The 23,163-nt window shown below is 55.8% G+C and overlaps 1 protein-coding gene across 1 annotated transcript in view; it reads left to right on the top strand.

Moving 5' to 3' along the window:
- The window catches only part of Uck2 (uridine-cytidine kinase 2), a 55,922-nt gene extending 34,035 nt beyond the window's left edge, over positions 1-21,887 (top strand). The window contains exons 2-7 of the mRNA XM_046430117.2: positions 7,667-7,826; positions 8,488-8,584; positions 10,820-10,962; positions 15,244-15,341; positions 17,027-17,075; positions 18,888-21,887. Coding sequence (XP_046286073.1) covers positions 7,667-7,826; positions 8,488-8,584; positions 10,820-10,962; positions 15,244-15,341; positions 17,027-17,075; positions 18,888-19,027 — 687 coding nt within the window. The 3' untranslated portion in view covers positions 19,028-21,887. The remainder of the gene's footprint in view (positions 1-7,666; positions 7,827-8,487; positions 8,585-10,819; positions 10,963-15,243; positions 15,342-17,026; positions 17,076-18,887) is intronic.
- Positions 21,888-23,163: the final 1,276 nt, after the last annotated feature.

The raw sequence follows: 23,163 nt of genomic DNA, 5'->3' as shown, positions 1-23,163 counted from the left end.
CCCTCACTTCCAGCAGGTGATCAGGACTCTGGGGGCCGCTGGGTTGGTGCCCTCTGTGATCTGTGTGAGGACTCGAGGGGTGAGAGCCCCTGGAGAGGAAGAGAGAAGGCATGGAATGGGCAAGCCAGGGGCGTTAGGGGAGAGATCTCAGGATGAGGATGTTTTCCTAAGTACAACATGATTTAAAAAAAACCAGAAAAATAAACTAAGATCAATCAGCCATTAATTAACAGATTTCAGTACAAAATATTTCTTTCAAGTAGAAAGATAGTTGACTGAAAAAGAATTTATGACCCATGAAAGTTCTAGGCCAGCCTCAGCAGCTTAGTGCAACCCTGTCTCAAACAAAATGGGCTTGTAGTGTAGCTCAGTAGCACATACGTTTGTGTTTTATGAAAGGAAGAAGCCAACTCTTTCTTTTCTTTTTTAAAATAAAATATAATAAATGACAATATAAATTGGATCTATGAAGATACAGAAGTTACCTTGGGGATTGAACCCAGCAGTGCTCTTCCACTGAGCTATATCCTCTGCCTTTATTTATTCTTTTTTTAAATTTTTGATTTGTTATATATGACAGCAGAATGCATTACAATTACATATAGAGCACAATTTTGCATATCTCTGGTTGTATACATAGTATATTCACACCATTTGTGTCTTCGTACATGTACTTTGGATCATGATGTCCATCACATTCCACCATCATTCCTAACCCCATGCCCCCTTCCTCCCCCTCCCTCCCCTCTGCCCTATCTAGAGTTCGTCTATTCCTCCCATGCTCCCCGTCTCTACCCCACTATGAAACGGCTTGATGCTGGTTGTTTTAATGAATTATAATAATACCATTATTTATCAGGTGGTCAGTATGTGCTCAATACTGTTAAAACACTTCATGGACTAGATTTCTTTTTAAAGTCATGTTTGTTGAGATATAAGTTATGTGGTATAATCTGCCCTATTTAGTTTTATAGTTATATGAATTTTGATAACATAAAAATGACAATATAAATGTGGATATGTAGTACTATAGTGAAGATACAGAATGTTACCTTGTTCTCCTTTACTTTTTTAAAAAACAGAGAAATTAATTTTGATATATTTTCACTTAACCCAATGGATTACCAACATAATTTGCAAAGAAAATAACTGTTAGTAAGACATTTCATGTTCATTCTTTGTCCTAGTAATTCTTTGGAGTCTAAAGTCTATTTAGCACATAGCACACCTCAATTCAGACTGGACACATTTTGAATACTCAGTGGCTTCATGTAACCAGTGGCCGCCATATTGGCTCCTTTCTCCATCTTCCACCTTTTGGTGAAAAGGTGAAAGATGTTGTAGGCTGCATGATGAGTCCCTTGTTATGTGGTTCCTTGTTGAGTTCCATCAGAAAAGGACACCAAAGAGATGAACTTGGAACATACAAGAGTAGAGCGAGGTGTTTTATTCCTCCCTATAAGACTTTATTAGGCTGTGAGTTGGTTTCTGCATACTTTCGGTGGGAATAACTTCAGTTAGGTCACCTTCTCCTAATGGCTCTCTCTTCTTTCACCTCCTGCCTCTCCAAGTTTATGGAAGGAACTTTATTTATTCTTATTTATTCATTTGCTTATTATTTTTGAGAAGGGTCTTGCTAAGTGGCTAAGTCTGGCTTTGAACCTGTGATCCTCCTGCCTCAGCCTCCAGAGTTGCTGGAATTATAGGCGGGGGCCACCACACCGACTTGTTTGTTTTACTTATTTGTCTCTGTCTCTCTTTCCCTATCTCTCTTTCTCTCTGTCTCCCCCTCTCTCTCCCTCGTCTCCCTCTCTCCCCCTCTCTCTCCCTCTTCTTCTCCCTCTCCCTCCCTCCGTCCCTCTCTCTGTCTCTCTATCCCCCCCCCACCCCAGCTATTACACTGCAGCTTTTATAATGAGAGGAAGCAGAGCTACCTCTTCCTGTGGCGTTCTTTGTGATCCCTGTTTGCTCAGCCACCTTGGTGTGGAAATCCCTCCGGTTGGCTGTTGGGTTCTTGTGGAAGACGGCCATTTCTCCAGCCCCTTCTTTTCAATGCCCTTCATCTTTTTACTGTAAAACCTGCTCTTCCCAATTGCTGGTCTCCCCTGCAGCCCTCCAGCGGGGCCTCAGGAGAAACCTCCCCTGCCTTTCTTCCTGGAGGCCTGTGCCTCTGGCAGGGTGGCGCTTCCTCCCCTCACTCCGAGCCTTCACCCTGCCTGCTGCCCAGAGCCCCAGCTGTGGCCCCCCCACGACTTCAGACTGTTCCTGAAGGGCCCACTCATTGCATGACTCCTCCCTGTAGTTCCTCATGATCTCGGTGTAGATTGAGCTGCTCTTTTTCAGCCATTAACTCTACCCTACCACAACTACAGTGCTCTGGCTTTAATTTTATGCATGGACCATTTTCTGGGTCCACCACCTGCTCTTATTTTTTTGGTACTGGGGATTGAACCCAGCATTGCCTAACCGTGGAGCCATATCCCCATCCCCAGCCCTTTTTATTTTTTATTTTTGTTTAAAGAAAGGGTCTCACTAAGCTGCTGAGACTGGCTTTGAACTTCCTGCCTTCGCAGGGATGACAGGTGTGCTTCCTGCGCTTGGCTCCACCTGCCTATTAAGGGACTACCTTGTGATTTGTTTTGCCCGAGACTTCCTTTTCTTCCCACTGTAGTTTGGGCTGTGCCCTGGAGGTTTTGCAGCTGTTTGGTGAAGGGCAGTGTAGGGTGGGGAGCTGGCTGTGGTCCCTGCTTTCTCAGGAGAGAACTGAACAGAAGGACGGGGTGCTGTTCTTCCCTGGGGCTTGAGTTATAACCGTGGTGCGGTTTCAGCAGTGTCTTGGTTCAGCTCCGTGACGATGTCTTGTGCAGTCTCATAGATGTGAAGGAAATAAGTGGGTGCCTCATGAAGGTTCCAGCAGAGTTCCAGAAATGACGTTCTCGGTGGACTGTGCAGAGTGGTGGTAGAGGGAACTGGACGCGCCCTGGAGACGAGCTCCTTGGAGCCTTTGTTCCATGCCGACAGCTTTGTGCACAGGATGCCAGCACTCTGGGAGGGCGAGCTGCATGAGTGTCACCAGTGTGGTGCAGTCTGTCCCGTCCTGTCCTGAGCACCCAGACTGATTCTAGAGCCACCTGCATTTTCCTTGGATGCCATGTGGTGGGTGGGTGGGTGGTTCTCCTTGTCTTACTTCTTAAAAACTCACTCTGTCCAGAAGCGCCCTGGGCATTTCTGAGGCAGAAGCTCTGAGATGCTGCTGCTCACACGTCTGCCCAGAGTGATTGCTGCTGGCTTTGAAGACTTCTGAAGCTCACTGCTGGATCTGCGCAACTCCTGTCTCCCAGGGGACAGCACGCCGTCTGCTCAGCGGGTCTGTTTCATGTGGGTGATAATGATTAACTGGGGTGCTTGGTGAAGCAGGCACAGGAGTTCCAGAGAAGCGTTTACTATCAGAGTAAGCAGTTATGCAAGAAAAGATTATCAACTGTAAGGACATGCACAGTCTTTATGGGCATGTGTCTTCTGGGAGGGGAGAAAAACGGTGCGGGGGTACTTAGTAGAAGGAAGCCCTCACATCTGTTGTGACTTGAAAAAAACCCAGACCTCCTTTGGTGGCCCAGTGACTGAGGAGGCCGAGACTGGAGGATTGCAAGTTTTGCCTTGGCAGTTTGGTGAGGCTTCAAGCAACTTATCAAGAACCTCTCAAAATAAAAGTTAAAAGATCTAGGGGATGTGGCTCAGTGATTAAGCACCCGGATTCAATCCTTGGTACCAAAAAATGAAAGGAAACTTTTAAACAAATTGAATCTGGCAGGTGTATCAGTTTCCATGGGTTGCTGGAACAAATCCCTCCAGACTTGAAACAACAGAGATTTGTGACCTCAGTTGAGTCCAGAGGAGCCAAATCTGGGGGGTCGGCAGGAGAGTGGCCACGCTTCTCTCTGGCCAGGGGCTGTCTCTGGCACAGACCCCGGTCCCAGACGTGTCTTGGTGCGACTCTACCTGCCTCTCTGCACCTTCACCTGTCCTGATTCCTAGTGCAGGATCATCTTGGCTCAGATTGGTATCTTTATCACACCTGCGAGACCTTTCCCAAGCCAGGTCACATGCTGAGGTTCTGGGAGGGTAGAGGTTCAGCCCACCGCCTGTCCCGGGCTCCCACTTCCAATTCAGTCTGCCCCAAGGGAAAGAGACGTTCACACCAATCAATTATTAATTAGCAGTACTTTGAGGAAGAAGGAATTTTGAAAGGTGAGGGCTGAGTTTTTGGGATTATAAATGACAAAAAGCAGAAGAGGGTCGTTCATTTTATGTTCACTGTGCTTTTTATTTTGAGGTGGTTGTAGATTCACACACAGCCTCTCTGAGCCTCCCCGCTTCACTGTGTGGGCTTTAAGACAGGTCCCCTTGTCCCTCACCCCACTAGCCACCAGGTCCTTTGTGTTCCTGCAGCTCTGTCACATGTAGGGTAGTAGGGGTGGCGCGGTATTCTTTTCTTCCTTCCTTCTGTCCCTGCCTGACTGGAGATTCCAGGTGGTCGAGACCACCGGCAGCTTCCTGCTGGGGCGCAGGGGGAGGGCCTCTGGGCAGCCCTTGCTCGCAGAGCTCCCCGGGTGCTCCTGCACACATCCGAGTGCTCCTGCACACCCCTGTGGCCTGGTGCTCCTTCACTGGATGAGGCCCAGGAGTAGGGTGCTGGCTCCTGTGGCAGGTGCGTGTTTGTGCACCACTGCGTGAGGTGTGCAGAGGGCCCTGCTGCTGTATGAGGCCAGTCAGGCCAGGTGCAAGGCCCACAGGTGCTCTGCTGCTCATGAGCTGCTCCTGGACCCGCCATGCCAGTTGGAATACTTGTGTGGGTCTAAACAAGAGTTAGCCAGCAGCACTTCAGTTTCACAGATTAGTCAAAGATGGTCATGACGTTCAAAGCATGACTGCCTTCTCTCTCTCTCTCTCTCTCATGGTGGATGAGCCCTGATAATTTGTGATAGCTTCCAAAGTGGCGAATTCTCTGTCCTTCATACAGTAACATGGTCTTTGTAGCTTTGGGGGTTGTTTTCTGTGGTCCCCTGTGGTTCAGACCCCCTTCCCCCGGTACTGGGGATGGAAGGCAGATGTGTTTGACCACTGAGCCTCATCCCCCAGAGCTCATGATCCTCCTGCCTCAGCGTCGCAAGCACCTGGGATTACAGAGTGTGCGACTGTGCTTGGCTTTTTCCTTAACGTTTTGGGGTTTGGTGCCCTGGATGTGTTGGTGAATGATAGGTATGGCAGAATCTAGCAGGAAACACAGAAGGAGTTGGGGCTGTTATGGAGGACTTGAGCCCTTCTCTTCAAAAGTTGTGAGGAGTAAGTAGTACATTGAGTTTTCCCTTTATGGTATTGGGGATTGAACCCAGGGGTGCTCTGCCACAGGGCTGCACCCTGGCCCTTTTTATTTGAGAAAGGTGTTGTTAAGTTGCTAAGGCTGGCCTTGAACTTGTGATCCTCCTGCCTCAGCCTCCCGAGTCACTGGAATTAACAGGCATGTGCCACTGTGCCCAGCTATAAATTGAGTTTTCAAAGATAGTGAAGGAAACCATCTCTCCAGGACACACAGTGGCTGTTGGGTACCTGCTCTTGTCCCTCGCACCTGCTGGAGGAGAACTAAAGAGGAAGTGCTGGGATTACAGGTGTGCACCAAAGCCCCATCCCCCCCAACCCCCAGTTAGTTACACATGATAGCAGAATGCGTTTCATTTCATGTACACAAATGGAGCACAACTTTTCATTTCTCTGGTTGGACATGATGCAGAGCTGCACCATTTGTGCAGTCACACATGTACCTAGGGCAGTGATGATTGTCTCGTTCCACCATGTCACCTACCCTGTGCCCCTCCCCACACAGGATTAGGGCAAAGGGGACCTGGCGTGAAGGAGACACCCAGGTGGGCAGTGGGTAAAGACAGAGTTGCTGTTACGTCTGCTTATTAGCCCAGTCTTAAAGCGCACGCCCAGGTCATGCCTGGCTAGGGACACTGAGCTGCAACATTAGGGGGACAGCTTTTCTGCCTGCTTGTTGGTGGGATTGCCGCTCATATTAGCAACATTTAGTGGGTTTAACTGAAGAGTAAAAACGCCATGACCCGAAAGGCCATTTAGGAATCACTGGCACCACGAATGCCTTCTTCATTTTTGTTCTCCGGGCTTCTCAGTGGAATCCCCCCCTCATTTTTTAATTGGCGATTTGTAGTCACACGTTATGGTAGGATTTGTTGTTACATATTTGTTCATGAACACAGTAACAGTATCATTCCTCAGCACTTCCCTTTCGCTCCCTGCCTCCCTCCCCTGGCCTCTTCATCTGCTCCAGTGTCTCCCTTTAGTTTTACGAGGGGCACCCCCACCCCCCACTTTCTTTTGGGTTCTCTGCTAGTAGAGGCTACAGGTACACACTATTCTCCGACCACCTGAGAACGTAGGACACAGTTGCCAGTTAGGAAAAGGAAATTATTGGCAGAAGATTTTTAAAAACTTGGTTTATAATTGTTTTTGGATGAAAGTCACCTTCGAGTTTTACCTTCTGAGATTTGGTGCAGTGGGGGGGGGGGGTCAGGTATGCAGTCCCAAAGTCGTAAGTAATTTAAAATGCTCATCTGTATTAATATGAAGAAGAGTCACGCAAGCTAAGGAAATCACCCACAAATAATTAACAAGTGCCACCACATGTTACTGTTCCTCCAAGATTCTTCCAAGGTCTGTGTCACTGCTTGTACAACAGGGTACATTGTGTAAGACAGTTTTATTTTCATACTGCAACAGGAGTGGCCAATTTCCTTATGCTCAAAAGCTTTTGTAAGAATTGTAACTTTAAAAAATCCTTCTAAGGTTGAACCTCAAATACCTCTAAATATGCTGATTTTGCATCTGTTGTAATTAGGTCAACCAGTTCCACAAGGAGCCTTGAGTTATGGCTTCCAGAATTTTTGTAATATAGACATTTTATAATTAAACTTTGTATCAAATGAAAAAAAGAAACGAGTTGATTGAATGAGCCCTTCAGTACCTCCTTGCTTTGAATTCACTTTTTATGGCCCTCTCTGCACACTGCCTGCAGTATTGGGAGGGACAGGCAGATGTGTGCGTCCCCAGGCGCAGCTCAGAGCCCACAGGCTGCTCACTGGGAGCTAGTGTCCAGGTGGTTGAGACGCTCTGGGCTCCTTGGGCATGGGTGATGCTTGTGGCACACGTCTGTGGAAAGGCCCTGGCTTGCCACTGGGTGGCATCTGTGGCTAGAGAGAGAGCAAAAGTGGCCCGCAGAAGAAGAGCGAGGGCACCATCCCAGCCCTCCACTGGCTGGCTTTGAGGCTGGCTAGGCCTGCGAGTGCAGGGACAGAGGATGTCCCACAGGTGCCCAGGCCCCTCATCCTGTCAGCACATCAGGGCCCACTTTCTGCTGCCTTGTTGGTGGCCTGTGGTGGCCTTGGGGAGAGTATTTATGGGAGAGGAGGCAGAACCTGTCTGCTCCATCTTGCACCATGGAACCCGAGTGCAGGGCCTGCAGGGAGGAGAGGGCTGGCCTCTGGGCAGCCACAGCCTGGGCCTTTCTGCTCTCTGTGGAGATGCAGCCCAGCAACTGCTCTTCCTGCCTGCACGCTGCCCCTGACCCCCACGTGCTCTCTCTCTCCTGCAGTCTTCGGTTTGTGCCAAGATCGTGCAGCTCCTGGGGCAGAACGAGGTGGACTACCACCAGAAGCAGGTGGTCATCCTGAGCCAGGACAGCTTCTACCGTGTCCTTACGTCGGAGCAGAAGGCCAAAGCCCTGAAGGGACAGTTCAATTTTGATCACCCAGGTGAGTCAGGAGGGCGGGGAGGTGGCTCAGTGCTGCCAGGGGAGGGTGCTGCCCTCTGGGCTTCCCCTGGTTGAACGGGGACTCGAGAACTGCCCTGCAGGGCTGTTGTGGGCTTCTGGGGAAGAAGCACCAAGGTGACAGTTGGGAAGCATTTGGGAAGACACTGATGTTGTGCCTGGCTCGTGACACACTGTCACTCTGATGGATGTCTGGGGACCTGTGAGAGCCTGGGCCTCAGGTGGGCCAGCCCCGAATGACCCGACAGTGGGTCCTCATACCACTGCCAAGCTGCAGCAGCCTGCGCTGCACCTGTCACCCGCCACCCGTGGGCACCGCAGGTGTCCAGCTCATCGGCTGGCACACAGGCTCAGGGTGGCTGCCTGGGTGTGTCTTGCACTCAGTGGTCTAGCTAGGCACAGGGCTCCTGGTGTCCGTAGTCATTGGCCTCCTGGCGAGCATGTGCCAGTCCCAGGCCAGGGCTGAACTCGGGGTGGGGAGGATGGTGCAGGCCTGGGATGCATATCAGGGGCAGAGACCTGCGGTCAGCTCACTTGGCTGGCCTGAGGCCAGGCAGCTTTCACGTCCACCTGGGGCCTGGAGTGCATGGTCATGGGAGGAATTAACTTAAATCAAGACGTTCTGGCGGTTTGACTTCCTTCAGATGCCTTTGACAATGAACTCATTTTGAAGACTCTCAAAGAAATCACTGAAGGGAAAACAGTCCAGATTCCCGTGTATGACTTCGTCTCCCATTCTCGGTAAGTGGGCACCCGCCACCCAGAGCAGCCTGGGACTGCACTCCCACCCCGTCCTCCACCCTGCCGCTGCCAGTGGAGGGACGATATGGCCCTGTGCCCTGGCTGCCTGTGGGGGGCGTTCCTGGATGGTCAGGCGGGCATGCTCCATGGTGCTTGGGTAGGGCTGCACACGTGTTCTGGCTCCACACCCCAAGCTGTTCCTGAAACAGGATGTAAGGAGTTACAGTGGAGGAAGGGCAGGAGGAACAAAGAGCCCTTCTTCCTGCTCTCCTGCTGACTTGGGATTGGACCGTGGAGGGGTGTGGGGGTTGGAGGTTGCCAGGTGCAGGTCTTAGGATCAATCAGACACTCTAGGAGGCCTGTCAGCCCAGGCCAAACAGTTCCTCAGCACAGCTTTACTCTTGGTGGCCCTGACTAGGAACAGATGCTGGCTGGGTAATGTGTCCTCCTCCCTCTGAGTGTTGGGAACGGGCTCCTGGGGAGTTCCCTCCTGCTACCTGATGCCGGGCACCTTTGGCCCTTGTAGGACTCTCTACTCACTCTGACCCAGATTTCACATGGCAGCTCTGGGGACGTCCCAGCCGATGCTGACCTGGAGAGCACACTGCACCTGCGTGGCTCCTCTGTGCTCTGGGCTCCTCGCGGCCCTCTGGAGTTTCAGCTGGGTGCTGTGCGTGCCCTCCTGTCTACTTTTCATTCTTCCATCCTGGCTCTTCTCTCCCATTCTCTCTTGAGTTGAAGTGTTGATAGGAAATTAGAACTCATCTATTACCAGATGTCCCTGTAATCATGAACCAGCCGTCTCTGCGAGCTCTGTGCCTGCGCAGCTCAGCCTTAACGCAGTGTGTGCCCAGCCTGCACCTCTCTCAGGTGCCTTAGGCATGACAAGGAACTGTCCGAGGAGGAAGCCAAGAGGGAGGGCATGGGGCTCTAGATGCAGGCAGCCAGGAGTCGCCATGAGGGAGGTGCCCAGCCCAGGACGCCAGGCATCATGCCCCCGTGTCAGCCGGCGACCCTCCCAGATGATACAGGAATAAAGGGGTTCAGTGTAGGAGTTGCAGCTGATCTGAATGTTGGGGCTGGTAAGTGCAGCCAGAGAGTGAGGGCAAACATCAGTGTCCAGCCTGACCCCTGCACCAGCACACCTTGTCCAGCTCCCAGCCCCTGGTGACGCTGAGAGGTGTTCTCAGTGATCTGGCCTCAGCACCATGCTCTCCTGAGCACTGTGGATTCTGCTTCACGGTCGCCTTCCAAGTGTTCATGGCAGAGTAGCCTGGATCCACAGCAGGAGGGCATCCTGGGAGTTAGTTCCACCAACTAACTAACTAGTAAGGTGTGGTAAGCTGGTGACCGAGTCCGCCCCTGCCCAAGCTCAGGAGGAGGCATTGCAGTGTGGTCCCTGAGGGGAGGCTGGGCACCTCCAGCAGTTGCGTAGAGCAGCCGTATGTTGGGGAGAGGTTGTTGGCAAGAGATTTCCAAGGTGACAGTTGGGAAGCATTTCAGGGATCGTGTTCTGTGCACACAGACAGCTGGGGAGCAGGAGGGATGGGTAGGTGTGTGTGAGCGGCTGAACGAGGAGGCAGGAGCCAGGTAGGCCTCAGGTCCTAGTCCTGCAGGGCATGGATGTCAGGCCAAGGAGCACAGATGAGCTAGCAGCGGGGGCCCCAGGAGCTCCACTGTGCAGGAAGGCCATTCTGGAGCAGGTGCTGCCCAGGAAGAGGCCTGTGCCGCACCTACCAAGGCAGTGGACGGGGGTCTTTTTTTTTTCCTTGGTACCAGGTATTGAACCCAGGGAAGCTAACAACTGAGCCAAATCCCCACCCCCTTGTTAATGTTTTATTTAGAGACAGGTTCTCACTGAGTTGCTTAGTGCCTTATTTTTGCTGAGGCTGGCTTTGAACCCGTGATCCTCCTGCCTCACCCTCCTGAGCTGCTGGGATTATAGGTGTGCGTCTTCGCACCTGGTGGAGTGAGGGTCTTGATGGAGAGAGGCTCCGATCACTGCAGATCTTTGGCGGTGGAAGAAGCGGAGTACTTCTGCAGGAGAGTTCTGTCAAGTTCATGTGTGGACAGTGGCTGCCCTGGTAGAACTCCCAGGACAGATGCCTTTTATTTTAAACCTCTTCTAGTGACGCAACACTAGTTTTGCGCCTGAGTCTGTGGAGGGCAGGAACTTGCCCAGGGCAGGGGCTGCGACCGCGATCCCCCAGCTGACCTGTCTCCTCTGCTTTGCAGGAAAGAGGAGACGGTCACTGTCTATCCCGCGGATGTGGTGCTCTTCGAAGGGATCCTGGCCTTCTATTCCCAGGAGGTTCGAGACCTGTTCCAGATGAAACTTTTTGTGGATACAGATGCAGACACCCGGCTCTCCCGAAGAGGTGTGTTCCAAAAGCCCTGTTGGTGGCCACCTTGGGGACAGGGGACCTGAGAGTCCATGAGTGGCCCTCCCCACCCCCCTGCCTGAGTCAGAAGTCTGGGCCTTCCCAGGGTAGGCTTGTGTCCACATGGCCGAGCCTAGCTACGTCAGTCCAACCCCAGGGTGTCTTGCCGCCCAAACACTTGGTGACATTTGAGAAGGGGTTAGTCACTGGCTGTTTTGGATGAGACAGGCTGTGAGGTCACTGAGTTGAAACCAGAAGTCCGCCTGCTTGTCATACCAGGGAAAGGTGCCTAAACACTAGTTCCTTGTGGTCCCTAAAGCCCCCTAATGGATGTCTCGACCTTGGCTCAGCCACAGGCCAGGGAGATGGGAGAACCTGTCCCCACAGCTCCGGGTGACCCTCCCACCACTGCCCCTCCAGCTTTGCCAGTTTTTCCAGATGGCGCCAAGCAGGCTCTGCTGAGGCTGTGCCCACAGCCAGAGGTGCAGAGGTCTCTGGTGGGGCCGAGCTCTGGAGGGTGTGGTCCACTAGGGGCCTGGGACCTTGATGGGGTTGTTGATGGCAGAGGTGACCCAGGAAGGTGCAGGGCAGGTGAATGGGGGCCACTGCAGGCCCAGGACTTGGTGTGGCTGCTGGCGGGCGGGGACAGCAGGGGAGTGGAGCTCTGCTGCTCTCTGTTGGACGGTCATTCTGACAGGAAACAGCTGCAGGCGGTTGGGAGGCCACCTGTGGATCTGGACTGAGGCAGGCTATCACGGAGGTGGTGGGAGAGGGGACAAGAGAAGGTACTAGCAGAGCAGGAATTGGGATGGTGATGGACAGGTGGCGGGGAGGGGAATGAAAGGTGACCAAGTCTGCGTCCCTGTTGTGTGCAAGAGGAGAGGGGGCAGCGAGGGCGGCTGCTTGGCCAGGGCAGTCTAGCCATGGATCCCGGGTCTGGGTCCATCGGAAGGAGTGGTCTCATTGTCAGAGCTGTTGGTGGAACCGCTGGGCCTTGGGGAAACATGGAGAAACCACCAGGTGGGCCCTTCTGAGGGGCAGTACCACCACATAGTTGGAGCCCCACTTCTGCCCCTGGCTGGGAGGGACGCAGAACACCACGTGACAAGAGAAGAGCAGGATGGGAACCTGTGCTTGGTCCCAGCAGAGTTCCAGCCTGTTTTGTGGCTTCGGCAGCTCTTGGGACACCCCAGGCATTGGTGTCCTTGTGGGAACTGTGGGACAGGCCTGCTGTTAGCAGTGCGGTTCTGTTTGGGTAGGGTTGTGTGGCTCTGTGGGTAGGTAACGGGAGCCCCAGCCCAACCTCCACCCCTCGATTCTGCTTCACCAGCCTGGGCCCCCCTCGCCTGCTGTGGGTACTCCTGCCGGGACCAGTGAGGCAGCTTGGGGTACAGAGCGGATACACTTTGGAGTCAGGAGTGAGTGGTCCTGGGCTCTTCTTCCTATCGGAGGATCATCTTGGATGAGCACCCCAAGTATCATGAGGATTAGTGGTTCCGTGGGGGTGGCCCATGGTTTGTTAGTTGAGGCCTGTGTGGCAGATAGAAGCCCCTGTGTTCGGGTGGCTGGGGCGCTTTCTCTGGGCTCTCTGTAGGACTGCAGGGGCCACATCCTGGGAGCTGGCACCACTGGACTGATGTGGTCACTGCTGCTGGGCCTCACTCAGCCGGGAGTGCAGGGTGTTGGGGAAGGAAGCAGGGGAGGGGATCGGGAGGGACCCAGCAGGCCCTCACTGTGCGGGCTAAGCTCCCGTGTCCTCTTCTGGCATGAGATCCCCATGAGGAGTGGAGAACCCCCTCGCTGGAGGCCTCGGGCCCAGCTCTGCTGACCCGTGCCCCCTGACGCTGCAGTTGCTCGCTGTCGAGGCTGTTTCCTTCTTACCTGGTGGCCTTCTCCACGCTCCACCCTGAGCCTCCATTCTCTCCATATGGGACACACACAGGGCCTGGCATGGGTGTGGGGGGGCACCGGGTACTGAGGAAGAGGGAGGGATGAGCAGCAGCAGCTGTGGGGCTCGAGCACTCCAGCCCCCTCCTCGCCACGCCCCGCCGCGCACATGATCCCGTGCTGAGTCAGCCCTGGTGGGGGTTCTGCCTTGGAGAGGTGCTCCTGTACTCAGCACGTGGCTTCCAGGTACTCCCTATTTCACAAGCTCCTCACCTTGCTCACCCGGAGTACAGGGCAGGGGGCACATGGGCAGGGCGAGCAGGGCTGCTAATGCCCCTCCAGCCACCTCACTCAGGTAGGGAGGCAGGGTCTGTGGGATGTGCAGTCTGTTCTTTCACTATGGGTGACACAGCTCCTCAGCCACTTGCTGATGTGAGTCCACGTGACCAGCGAGGGATTGTCCTTGTCGTGGCTCCTCCTGAATTCCTCTTGGCTTTATCAGGCCAGGAATAGCAGTGCTGGGTTGGAAGGGCAGAAGTGAGGAGGCCAGGCAAGGATCATGGGCAGACTTGTCACTTCCTGAGCTTGACCCCGACCTCTCAAAGGGCCTGTCCTGGCCCAGCAAATGGGTGGGCTTCAGACTGTGGACAGCTGCCAGTTATGAGTCCCAGGAGTTCTGGTTTGTGCCAAGACCTTGCTCTGACTCAGCCCGTGGCGTGTCCTGTTTCTGGCTGTGTCAAGGGGCAGGCTTCTCATTGCAGTGGGCGGTGCCTGCGGGGTCTCTGGCTGCAGAGTTGGGCCGGGCCTTCTGGTCTGCAGGGTTCCTGTGCCAGGACAGCCTTCTGGCCGCTTTCCTGAGGCACGGTCCCTCTCTTCCTCTCCGTTCCCCCTCCCTCCCTGTCCCTCCCTCTTCATGTGACTCTAATGCACATCTGCTTTCTGCATGACCAGGCACTTCTCGAGCCCAGTGGATGAGCATCCGGGTCTGTAGGACACAGGGAGCCAGGACCTAGTGGGGCGGAGGAGGCTATGTGTGGGGTGTCCTGGCCATACAGGAGCTCAGGCCTCCCACAGTGCGGAAGCCATGCGCATCCTCTGTTGCGAAACAGAGCCCGCACCAGGGCTGTGGGGAGCCCCGGCCTCCTGGGTGCCAGGGTACTCGCTCTCCTCCAGTCTGACGCCCCTTTGATCAGGCTTCCTTTACTGTGGGCTTTATCTGGGGACTTGCCGCAAGGCTGGACAAAGCTGCTTCCTGGCAGGAGGCAGTGGGCTCTGTGGACAGGCAGAGTGGGTGTGAGGCAAGTCCTGGCTCACTGGGGACCACAGACTTTGCATAACCAGAGCTGGTATGAAAGCCAGCTGCCCCTGTGGGGTGGCTCTGGGAGGCAGGCTTCCTGTCCTGGGAGGCGGGATCAGAGCCACTCCATTCCTTCCTGGTCCAAACCTGCGAGTGTAAGCAGAGTGATTGTTCCCACACGGCTTTCCAGAAGTCCACCCTCAGATCCTGCCTGTGTGCGTTTGGTGCGTCTCACCCACACTCGAGCCGTTACTTGAGAAATGTGGGAGAAGGAGCCGAGGGCCCCTTACAGTTGATGGTGGGTGGGGTGGCAACCTTGGGCTTGGCTGGAACACACAGCAGCTGGGCAGCAGGATCCCAAGCCACGGAGGGCCGTGTTGGTGAGGGAACCTTCTGGGCTCACTGCCTAAGGGGCGGAGGCTGAAGGAGGTCGGGGTGCAGTGGCAGAGCCAGGGCTACCGGCCCCCTTTCTGTTTTTTGACAAAGGAATTAACAAAGTGGCGAAAGTCCCTGAATGAAATGGACTAGGCGAGGATAGTGGTGGCCGAGTCTTGTGCCACCTGGGTTGCTTCTCTGCCCCGGGCCACTGTGTCCTTTCAATAAAGACAGTCCTTCAGTTTGCAAACCTCTATGCCTGAAGTGGGCAAGGCCTCCCTGCCCAGGTGGCTGTGGGCAGCCAAAAAATGAACTCACCTGACCTGCTATAGGGGGTTGCTGGACTTCCAGACAAGACGAGTGGGAAGGGTGCGTGGAGCCACCACCTGCCTGGGTCCTGGTTGCAGCCTGTGACCCTCAGCCCTCAGGGCCGTGCTGGGTGTGCAGTTCACATTGGAGTCTGGTTTGGGCCCGCTGTGGGCTGACACAGGAACGCTGCGGGCTCTGGGCCAGGCAGTCTTCTGTTTCCCGCGATATTTTTGGTGAAATCCGGGGACGCATAACTTGTTTCTTTGAAGCTGCTGCTGCCCTGTTCTCACAGGTGAGGAACCAGCTTGTGGCCTGCGGGAGTGAAGGGAGCCCAGGGCCTGCTCTCCCGCGGGCAGATGCCTGGTGGCCCCCACACTGTTTTATTGATCCTTGTTTTTCTTCTCTTATAGTACTGAGGGACATCAGCGAAAGAGGGAGGGACCTTGAACAGATTTTGTCTCAGTATATCACGTTCGTCAAGCCTGCCTTTGAGGAATTCTGCTTGCCAGTGAGTTGCATTGTGGCTTGTTTTGTTGGATGTACACTTAATTTTGTGGTGCACTAAAGGTATGCAAGTCGCTGCAGTCCCCAGCTCGAATCTCCTTCCTGTCTCCGAGCATCTCCACCCTGAAGTCCCAAGAGAGGGCCGCCTTAGGTGCTTGGTGTCCTGTGTGTTCCTGGGAGCTCCGTCCTTCTGTCCTTCCTCTGAGAGCCAGTGAGGGCCATGTAGGCCTCCTGCTGGCTCTGTAGGTTCTCAAGTTCTGCACTTCGTGCGAGGTTGTGTGGCTGTCAGGTCCAAGGGTGGTCCCTAGCCTGCCGCAGGGTGGCCCTCTCAGCCTCCTCTTGTGCCCTCCAGTCCTGCCAGGCAGCTGGGAATGCTGAGGTGAGACATTGTGGAGACAAGGAAGGGGGTCGAGGGCCTTGGAAGCCAGCCCTCAGCCTGGGGCACACTGTGCTTCCTTGGGGACCCAGAGAGGCCTGCTGGGAGCCTGCTGGAGACTGGGGCGTGACCCAGGGTGGCTGAACCCTGGCTGAGCCCCTGGTGATTCATGACTGAGCCCCAGCGGGAGGAGGTGGAGGCTGGTGAGGGAGTTAGGGAGGTCTTTTGGGGACTGCAGTCTGGAGAGTCCTTGAGCAGGGTGGGAGTAAGCCTGGGCCTGGGCATTCCTCGGCCTGTCCTGGTGATCAGCTTCTTTCTCCTCTCCTGGGAAGCTGTCTTCCCAGCCTGTCTCTTGAAGTCTGTTGGTAGATCTTACATCAGGTTGGACTTGACTCGTTTCCAGCCAGCACAGGTGGGCTTTCTAAGCTGGCCTGAGCAGCCTTGCCACCTGTCCGTCAGCCGAGGGGACGCAGGAGCTGTGCAAAGCTTTGTGTCCATTCAGCTGTCCAAGGCCCTTCTTGCTCTAAACTCAATAATAAAAACCCAGAGTGACCTCATTGTCAGACACCACTTTGCCATTAACCTAGTTGGAATGGAGTGCAAGATTCTGGACAAATGCTTTTTGGGTTGTTGCTGCTTATTCCCACTGTCAGCCCCACTTTGCTCAGGAAAGACCAACTTGTTCCTCCGCAAGCCGGGGACTGAGACCTGTCTGGATTGGCCTTGGGCCTGGCAGGACTGTGTGCCAGCGCCTGGCGTGGAAGTTCACCGTGAGGCTGCTCACACGGCAGGCGCGTGTGTGGCCTGGGCAGGCGCAGAGTGTGCCTACAGAGCCAGGGAAGCTGGTCGGGGGCCACGGGCCTTTTCTGGCCTTTCCTGGGCTGGGATAAGTCCCGTCACCTTCAGACTGTGTCAGAGTCCAGATGGCCTGGCCCCCCTTGAGCCCGGTGGTTCTTGTTCCTCTCTTTCCTAGTGTTAGGGCCCTTGTGTGCCTGGCCCACGTTCTGTGCAGGTCATGGTACAGACTGGTGGGCTAGCCCAGGAACTAAGAGGCCCCTGGTTTGCTGGAACGTGGATGGAGTGCATCCAGGTCAGGCGCCTGATGAGCAGTCGGATCGTGGGTTGCTTTGAGGTGCCGCCCAGTCGGGACCAGTGCCCTCACTGACACGGAACACCTTCGCCCTGTTCCTCTTGCCCTTGCCTGCTCCCTTCCTCCCTGGCTCTGAGGAAGGCTGGCCCTTGTTCCTGGGGAGGGGCTGGTCCCTGCACTCTGAGCCCCTCTGTTAACACACTCTGCATGTCTTTCTTCACAGACCAAGAAGTATGCCGATGTGATAATTCCTAGAGGTGCAGACAACCTCGGTGAGTCCCTGCGGGTGCTTCACCCCTGCGGCTGCCAGCCACAGGCGGGGCGGGGTGTGGTGGCATGGGCTCTGTGCTCTACGATGGGAGCAGAGGCATTCCTTCTGCAGCCCTGTCTTGGGATCATGCCCTGAGTGGTGTGCAGTGTGTGAGGGCAGTCAAGGGCTGTGCCCTTGGAGGAGCCGTGGCCTTCTGCTAGTGCCCAGGGTGACCCCTGGGTGCCTCGCCACCTGACTGCACAGCAGGCCGCCTCCTCAGTGTGACGCAGAGGATCTGCTCTCGTGAGTGCCCGCAGAACACAGCCGGCTAGACCCCTGGGTGCTGTGTGCGGGTGCTGGCTCGCCTGGGAGCCCACCCAGCTCCTGACTTGGCGTCTGTGGCAGAGTTGGTCTGTCAGATAGGACCCTGTCTTCTCTTTTCTTCATTTGTCCTCCATTTAAAACGTTGATTGCCAGGTGCAGTGGTGTACGTCTGTGATCCCAGTGACTTGGGAGACCAAGGCAGAAGGTCTGCAAGTTCCTGGCCAGTCCAGGTAGCTCAGCAAGACCTTGCCTTACAATTAAAAACAAAACAACAACAACAACAAAATGGTGGTGCTGCTCAGTGGTAAGAGTGCTTGCTTCACGTGTGGGCGGCCCTGGTTCAGTCCCGAGCAGCGCACTCACACAGTTGGCTGAGTGGATGGGGAATTTGTCATGGTGACCCTTTTTTTTTTTTTTGTAAAGCAGTACTGAGGACTGTGCCCCAGGTCCTCCGCATGCTAGGCAAGCAAGTGCTCTGCACTGAGGTGTACCCCCAAGCACCACCGCTCCCTGTAAATTCTGAGACAGGGTCTCACTGAGTTGCCCAGGCTGGCCTCGAATAAAGTACAGACCCCAAAGGATGGACCCATGGATTCGGCTCAGGCTCTCGAGACCCACTCATTTCATCTCCAGGCTCCCTTGCATTGTCTCACACAGCTTTTGGGGGAGACCTTGTATCCACATCACAGCCCTGGAATTAGAGGTGTGGGCCACCATGCCTGGCATCACCACGCGGCGAAGAATGAGGACATTCTGACCCACAGGCACAGTACGGTCACCGTGTTCAGGAGAAGCAACATTGACATGATCTCTAGCCAGCAGAGGCTCCTCAGCCTGTCTCTGGTCTTCATGACAGTGACAGTGGCAGTACAGGGTTGCTGGTGGGCAGATGGCCCACAGCTGGGGCCATCCTTTGTGTCTGGTGACCAGATGAGTGTGGATTGCAGCAGGAGCACCCCGTGTCTGTTGCGTGCTTGGTGACATTTGCATCAGTTGGTTGAGGGGTGTATTTTGTTTCTGGTGGCCATGCATGCGGCTCTGCCCTATGCTTTTGAGGGAGGAGAAGCCCTTTTCCTGGGGTTGCCCTCTCTAGGTGGCAGGCTCCTTAGTCAAGGGCCTCATGGCCAACTGGTGGTGTCAGAAGTAGGGCCAGCTGCCCTCTCTGGAGAGTTGTGCTGGTTACTTTGCCGCGGGGCACTCTGGTCCTCGCTGGTGAGAAGCCCTTTCTTTGGCATTGTCTGCCTTCCTCCTCATGTGCTCCTGTAGGGGACATCATGGTAGCCCGTCGAGGCCTGGAGGTTGTGATTTGGCTGCAAATGCCACTTCCCGGGGTGCCTTGCCTGTGCTTCCTGTGTGCCTGTCCACACATCAGACCTGTGTCCCCTGCCACCCCAGTCCTCTAGCCTGTCCCACTGTGGCCCTCTAGCCTGTCCCACTGTGTCCACCAGTGCTCCCAGCCCTGCGCATGTGGCCTCCCTCCCTCCCAACCCTGCTGCTCTCTGTCCTGCAGTGGCCATCAACCTCATCGTGCAGCACATCCAGGACATCCTCAACGGAGGGCCTTCCAAGCGGCAGACCAATGGCTGCCTCAACGGCTACACCCCTTCACGCAAGAGGCAGCCATCCGAGTCCAGCAGCCGGCCGCATTGACCCTGGTTCTGCAGACCTGCCCGCCTCCGAGACACCGCTCACCTGTACACACCGTCTCCTCTGACATCGCTGTATTTAGGAAAACACCTTGGGGATGAAATGCCTTTGATTATTTTCTTTTTCCTGTTTATACTTCGGAACGGCGAAATCCAACAGAACTTGACCTGAGCTTAAGCAAAAAACCGTGCCAACGTCTCCTGGTGATGCCTGATTATGAATCCAACGTGTAACCAATTATAAATACATACATAGAGAGAGATATATATAAAAGGATCTATTTTTGTGTAAATGTACAAATACTGTACAGCTCTTTGCCGTAAGTATTTTACAGGGGCCTGGCTTGTGTATGTGGGGCCTGGAGCTGCAGCTGTGTTGTGGGGAGTGGGCCGGCTGATGCCCCTTGGCTTGGCATCCAGGAGCTCGGCAGGAGCGGGATCGAAGCCTGATGGCCTCCTGTGCGATGCCCTTAGGAGGTGAAGCTTGGGTGCTTGAAGGAGGGACTTGTGTCCTCCTTTGTGTGAATTAGTGAGCTCTCAACTTAGAATCGGTCCCAGGGGAGGGGACAGATCTGCAGAGGCTGCTGGCCCTGCCCCACCTCTGGTTGCTGGCCAGTTCTTTCTGGCCTCCCCAGGAAGCCAGAGCCACAGGGCTTGGTGGTCACTTCCAAGTGATAAGTCGGGAGGGAGGGAGTGCAGTTGAGTCTCCGGCCTGTCTTCGAGGACGTGCTGGTTCTCAGGTGTGGCATTCCTTGGCATTTCTGTCTCTGCAATGTCATGCAGCCGAGCTCCCGGGCCCTGGGGATGAGCTGCCCACATGAGGGACTTTTGTTGGACGTGATGGGGGGGATATGCAGTGAGGGGGCTAGTGTGCCCAGGTCGGGGATCTGGCCAGCCCTGGCAGGACAGGAGGGGGCTTCCTAGGCAGACTGCAGAGGAGGTGCTTTAAAGGAGCATATTTAAATCATGGCACGAAGCTGGAGTCCAGGTGGAGAGCACTGGGTGCTGATCCCTTTCCCACGGGCAGCCTCTTGGTGGAGACCTTGTGGGGAGGAAGTGTGCATTCTAACGCACTGGCAGGAGGCGGAGGAGCTGGGGGCCCCGCGGGATCAGGTGGGTGTGAGTGAGGAGTCCGGTGCCCCAGTTTCCACCTGCAGAAGAGCCAGGGCTCGCCACACGGGGGCCACCCTGTTGGTGCTTGGCAGGCCATCCCTCGGTCACCCCGCTGTGGCTGCCGAGCCGACATGGCAGAGCCTTCTCCCTCTGCGGCTCTTGGCCTCTTGAGCCTTCAGGGCAGTCTGCCTCCTTACTCTAGCCACCCGCTTCCCTCTGGCTCCGCTCGCACTCCATCGGCCCTCCAGTCTGGTTGCCATCTGCTGCCCCCGAGGTCCCCAGGAGGCCATGCAGGCTGGGAGGGAAGCTCGAGGGCTCCGCGTGGCTCTGAGGTGGGTCCTCAGCGAGTGGCTGCGCTGGAGAGTGCTTCAGGGCCAGATTCGCCTCTCCACAGTCATGGCTGGTGCAGGGTGGGTGGCAGGCTGGGTTAGCATCCCGAGGATGTGGCCCCCAGCCCTGCTGGGCCCGCCCAGGCTCAGTCGGAGCCCGTCCTGCAGGGAGCCTCAGCCTTCAGAGGCCAGCGCCCAGCATGCTGACGTTACTTGACGCTCCCAGGTGCCAAACCATTTAGTGCCTTGGCCATGTATCCCACTGCCCGAGGGCCGGTTCTCCTCCTCAGAGCCCTCACTTACTGAGCCGCTTCCTCATCTACCTGTGGTGTTGGGACCAACCTCCAGGGTCTCTGAGCCACCCACTCCCAGCCTGGGCACAGTCAAGGGCTGCCCTGTCCCCTCATGAAATGATCACAAGTCCTCACAGCTCGGCCAGAGGCCCTGGGCAGTGCTTGCTTGGGGTTGGACACACTGCCTGGGACAGGAGGGGGATGGCAGGGGGAGGGTCCACCCTCTGTGGCAACCCAGCCTCCAGCCTCCTGTGTGTCGGATTTGAGCTTCCTGTAAGACAAACCAGGTCTGGATTTTTAAGTCTCTGGATGTCCGATACAACTGGAGAGTCATTAGACCGCAGGCCTCAGGGTCTGTCCCCTGGCACTCTGGGCTGTGGTGGAGGAGGCATGGGTGAGCAGAGCAGGCAGTGTCACAGGAGGAGGCAGTGTCACACGGGAGGCCGGGCCTCATCCACACCAGTGCAGCTCCAGCTGGGCACGTTCCTTCCTGGGCAGCTGAGACTGGTGTAGGGAAGACAGGCATCTGAGGAGGGCACGTGTTGTGGCCTCAGGTGTCCTTTGATTTGGAGCGGGAAGGGAAGGCCCCAAGAGCAGCCATAGGTCCCACAGAGGACCTACACAGACAGGCCAGGGAGGGGTGGGGAGTCCCTGGTTTTCCTGTCCCCAGGAATCCAGACGTTCAGCGTTGGCCCCACTTAGCCATCGTGGGCAGCCTGACTCCTGCTGCTCCTGGGCTGGGGACTGGGCTTGTTGCCGTGCCCAGGTAGGTTGCCAGTCCCCTGCCCTGGAGTCTCCCAGGTACCTGTCCCAGGTCTGGATGTAGGATACCCTTTTCTCAGGGGGAGCGGGCAAACATACTTGGTGTCACATTGAGAGAGTGCACAGGCCAGGAAAGGCACGTTTAAGAGCCCTGGAGCTCAGAGCCCCTTTAGGCTTCTGTCCCTGGGCGTCCCTCCTGTACTGGGTGTGGTGACTGGGTTAGGGTCAGGGTCTGCAGCTCTGGGGCAGCGAGTGGCTCAGAGACTTCAGCTTTCCTTCCCTTGGAGATGCTTGCTTCCCCTTTATTGTTGGTGGCCACAGAAAATATGTACTTTGCTGTAAATAAAGACTGAATGAAAAGACCCCACTCTGGCCTTGTTCATGGTGTCCGGTCAGAAGAGCCTGTGGGTGCCGGCTGGGACGGCCGGGCCCCGCCGTTGCAGAGGAGCTGTGTTCTGGGGTGCAGGAGCCCCGGCTGAGCATGTGCTCCTGTAGGAACGGCAGGCTTGCCCCACTAGTCATGCAGAAAGCCCAGGCTTCGGGGGGCCTGGTGTCTCCCGTTAGGCAGACTCACTGCTGAGGGGCGCGCCGCGGGTGAGGAGAGGCACCTTGACTGTGCAGAGGGCTCACGTGGGCCACAGGAGCTTACCCCACTATGGAGTGAGCGTGAGCCTGTCCTTGTTTGCAGCAGACCCAGGTCACCTGCCACTCTAGCCCCCGCCTCCTGGATCCCAGTGACACCCTACCTATCCCTGTCTCCTGGTCTCCCAATGACACCCTAGCCCCCGTCTCCTGGTCTCCCAGTGGCACCCAAGCCCCCCTCTTCTGGTCTCCCAGTGACACCCTTCCTCACCCCCGACTCCTGGCTCCCAGTGACACCCTACCTAGCTCCCGTCTCCTGGTCTCTCAGTGACACCCTACCTCACCCCTGTATCCTGGCTCCCAGTGACACCCGGCCTAGCCCCCCTCTCCTGGTCTCCCAGTGAACACCCGACCTAGTCATTAGGACACATCTCCTGGTCTCCCAGTGACACCCGACATAGCCCCCTGTCTCTTGGTCTCCCAGTGACACCCGACCTAGCCCCCCTCTCCTGGTCTCCCAGTGACACCCTACCTCACCCCTGACTCCTGGCTCCCAGTGACACCTGACCTAGCCCCCGTCTCTTGGCTCCCAGTGACACCCTAGCCCCTGTCTCCTGGTCTCCCAGTGACACCCGGCCTAGCCCTCCTCTCCTGGTCTCCCAGTGACACCCTAGCCCCCGTCTCCTGGTCTCCCAGTGACACCCGACCTAGCCCCCGTATCCTGGCTCCCAGTGACACCCGACCTAGCCCCTGTCTCCTGGTCTCCCAGTGACACCCTACCTCACCCCCGTCTCCTGGTCTCCCAGTGACACCTGACATAGCCCCCTGTCTCCTGGGTCTCCCAGTGACACCCGACCTAGCTCCCGTCTCCTGGCTCCCAGTGACACCCTACCTCACCCCTGTATCCTGGCTCCCAGTGACACCCGACATAGCCCCCCTATCTCCTGGGTCTCCCAGTGACACCCGACCTAGCCCCCCTCTCCTGGTCTCCCAGTGATACCCGACCTAGCCCCCGTCTCCTGGTCTCCCAGTGACACCCGACATAGCCCCCTGTCTCTTGG

The sequence above is a fragment of the Marmota monax genome, unplaced genomic scaffold (genome assembly GCF_021218885.2).
Source record: "Marmota monax isolate L192 unplaced genomic scaffold, Marmota_monax_Labrador192_F-V1.1 WCK01_AAM20220418_F8-fsc00055, whole genome shotgun sequence".
Classification (NCBI taxonomy): Eukaryota; Metazoa; Chordata; class Mammalia; order Rodentia; family Sciuridae; genus Marmota; species Marmota monax.
The sequence above is the reverse complement of the archived record's forward strand: the minus strand, read 5'-3'. Positions and strand labels throughout refer to the sequence as shown.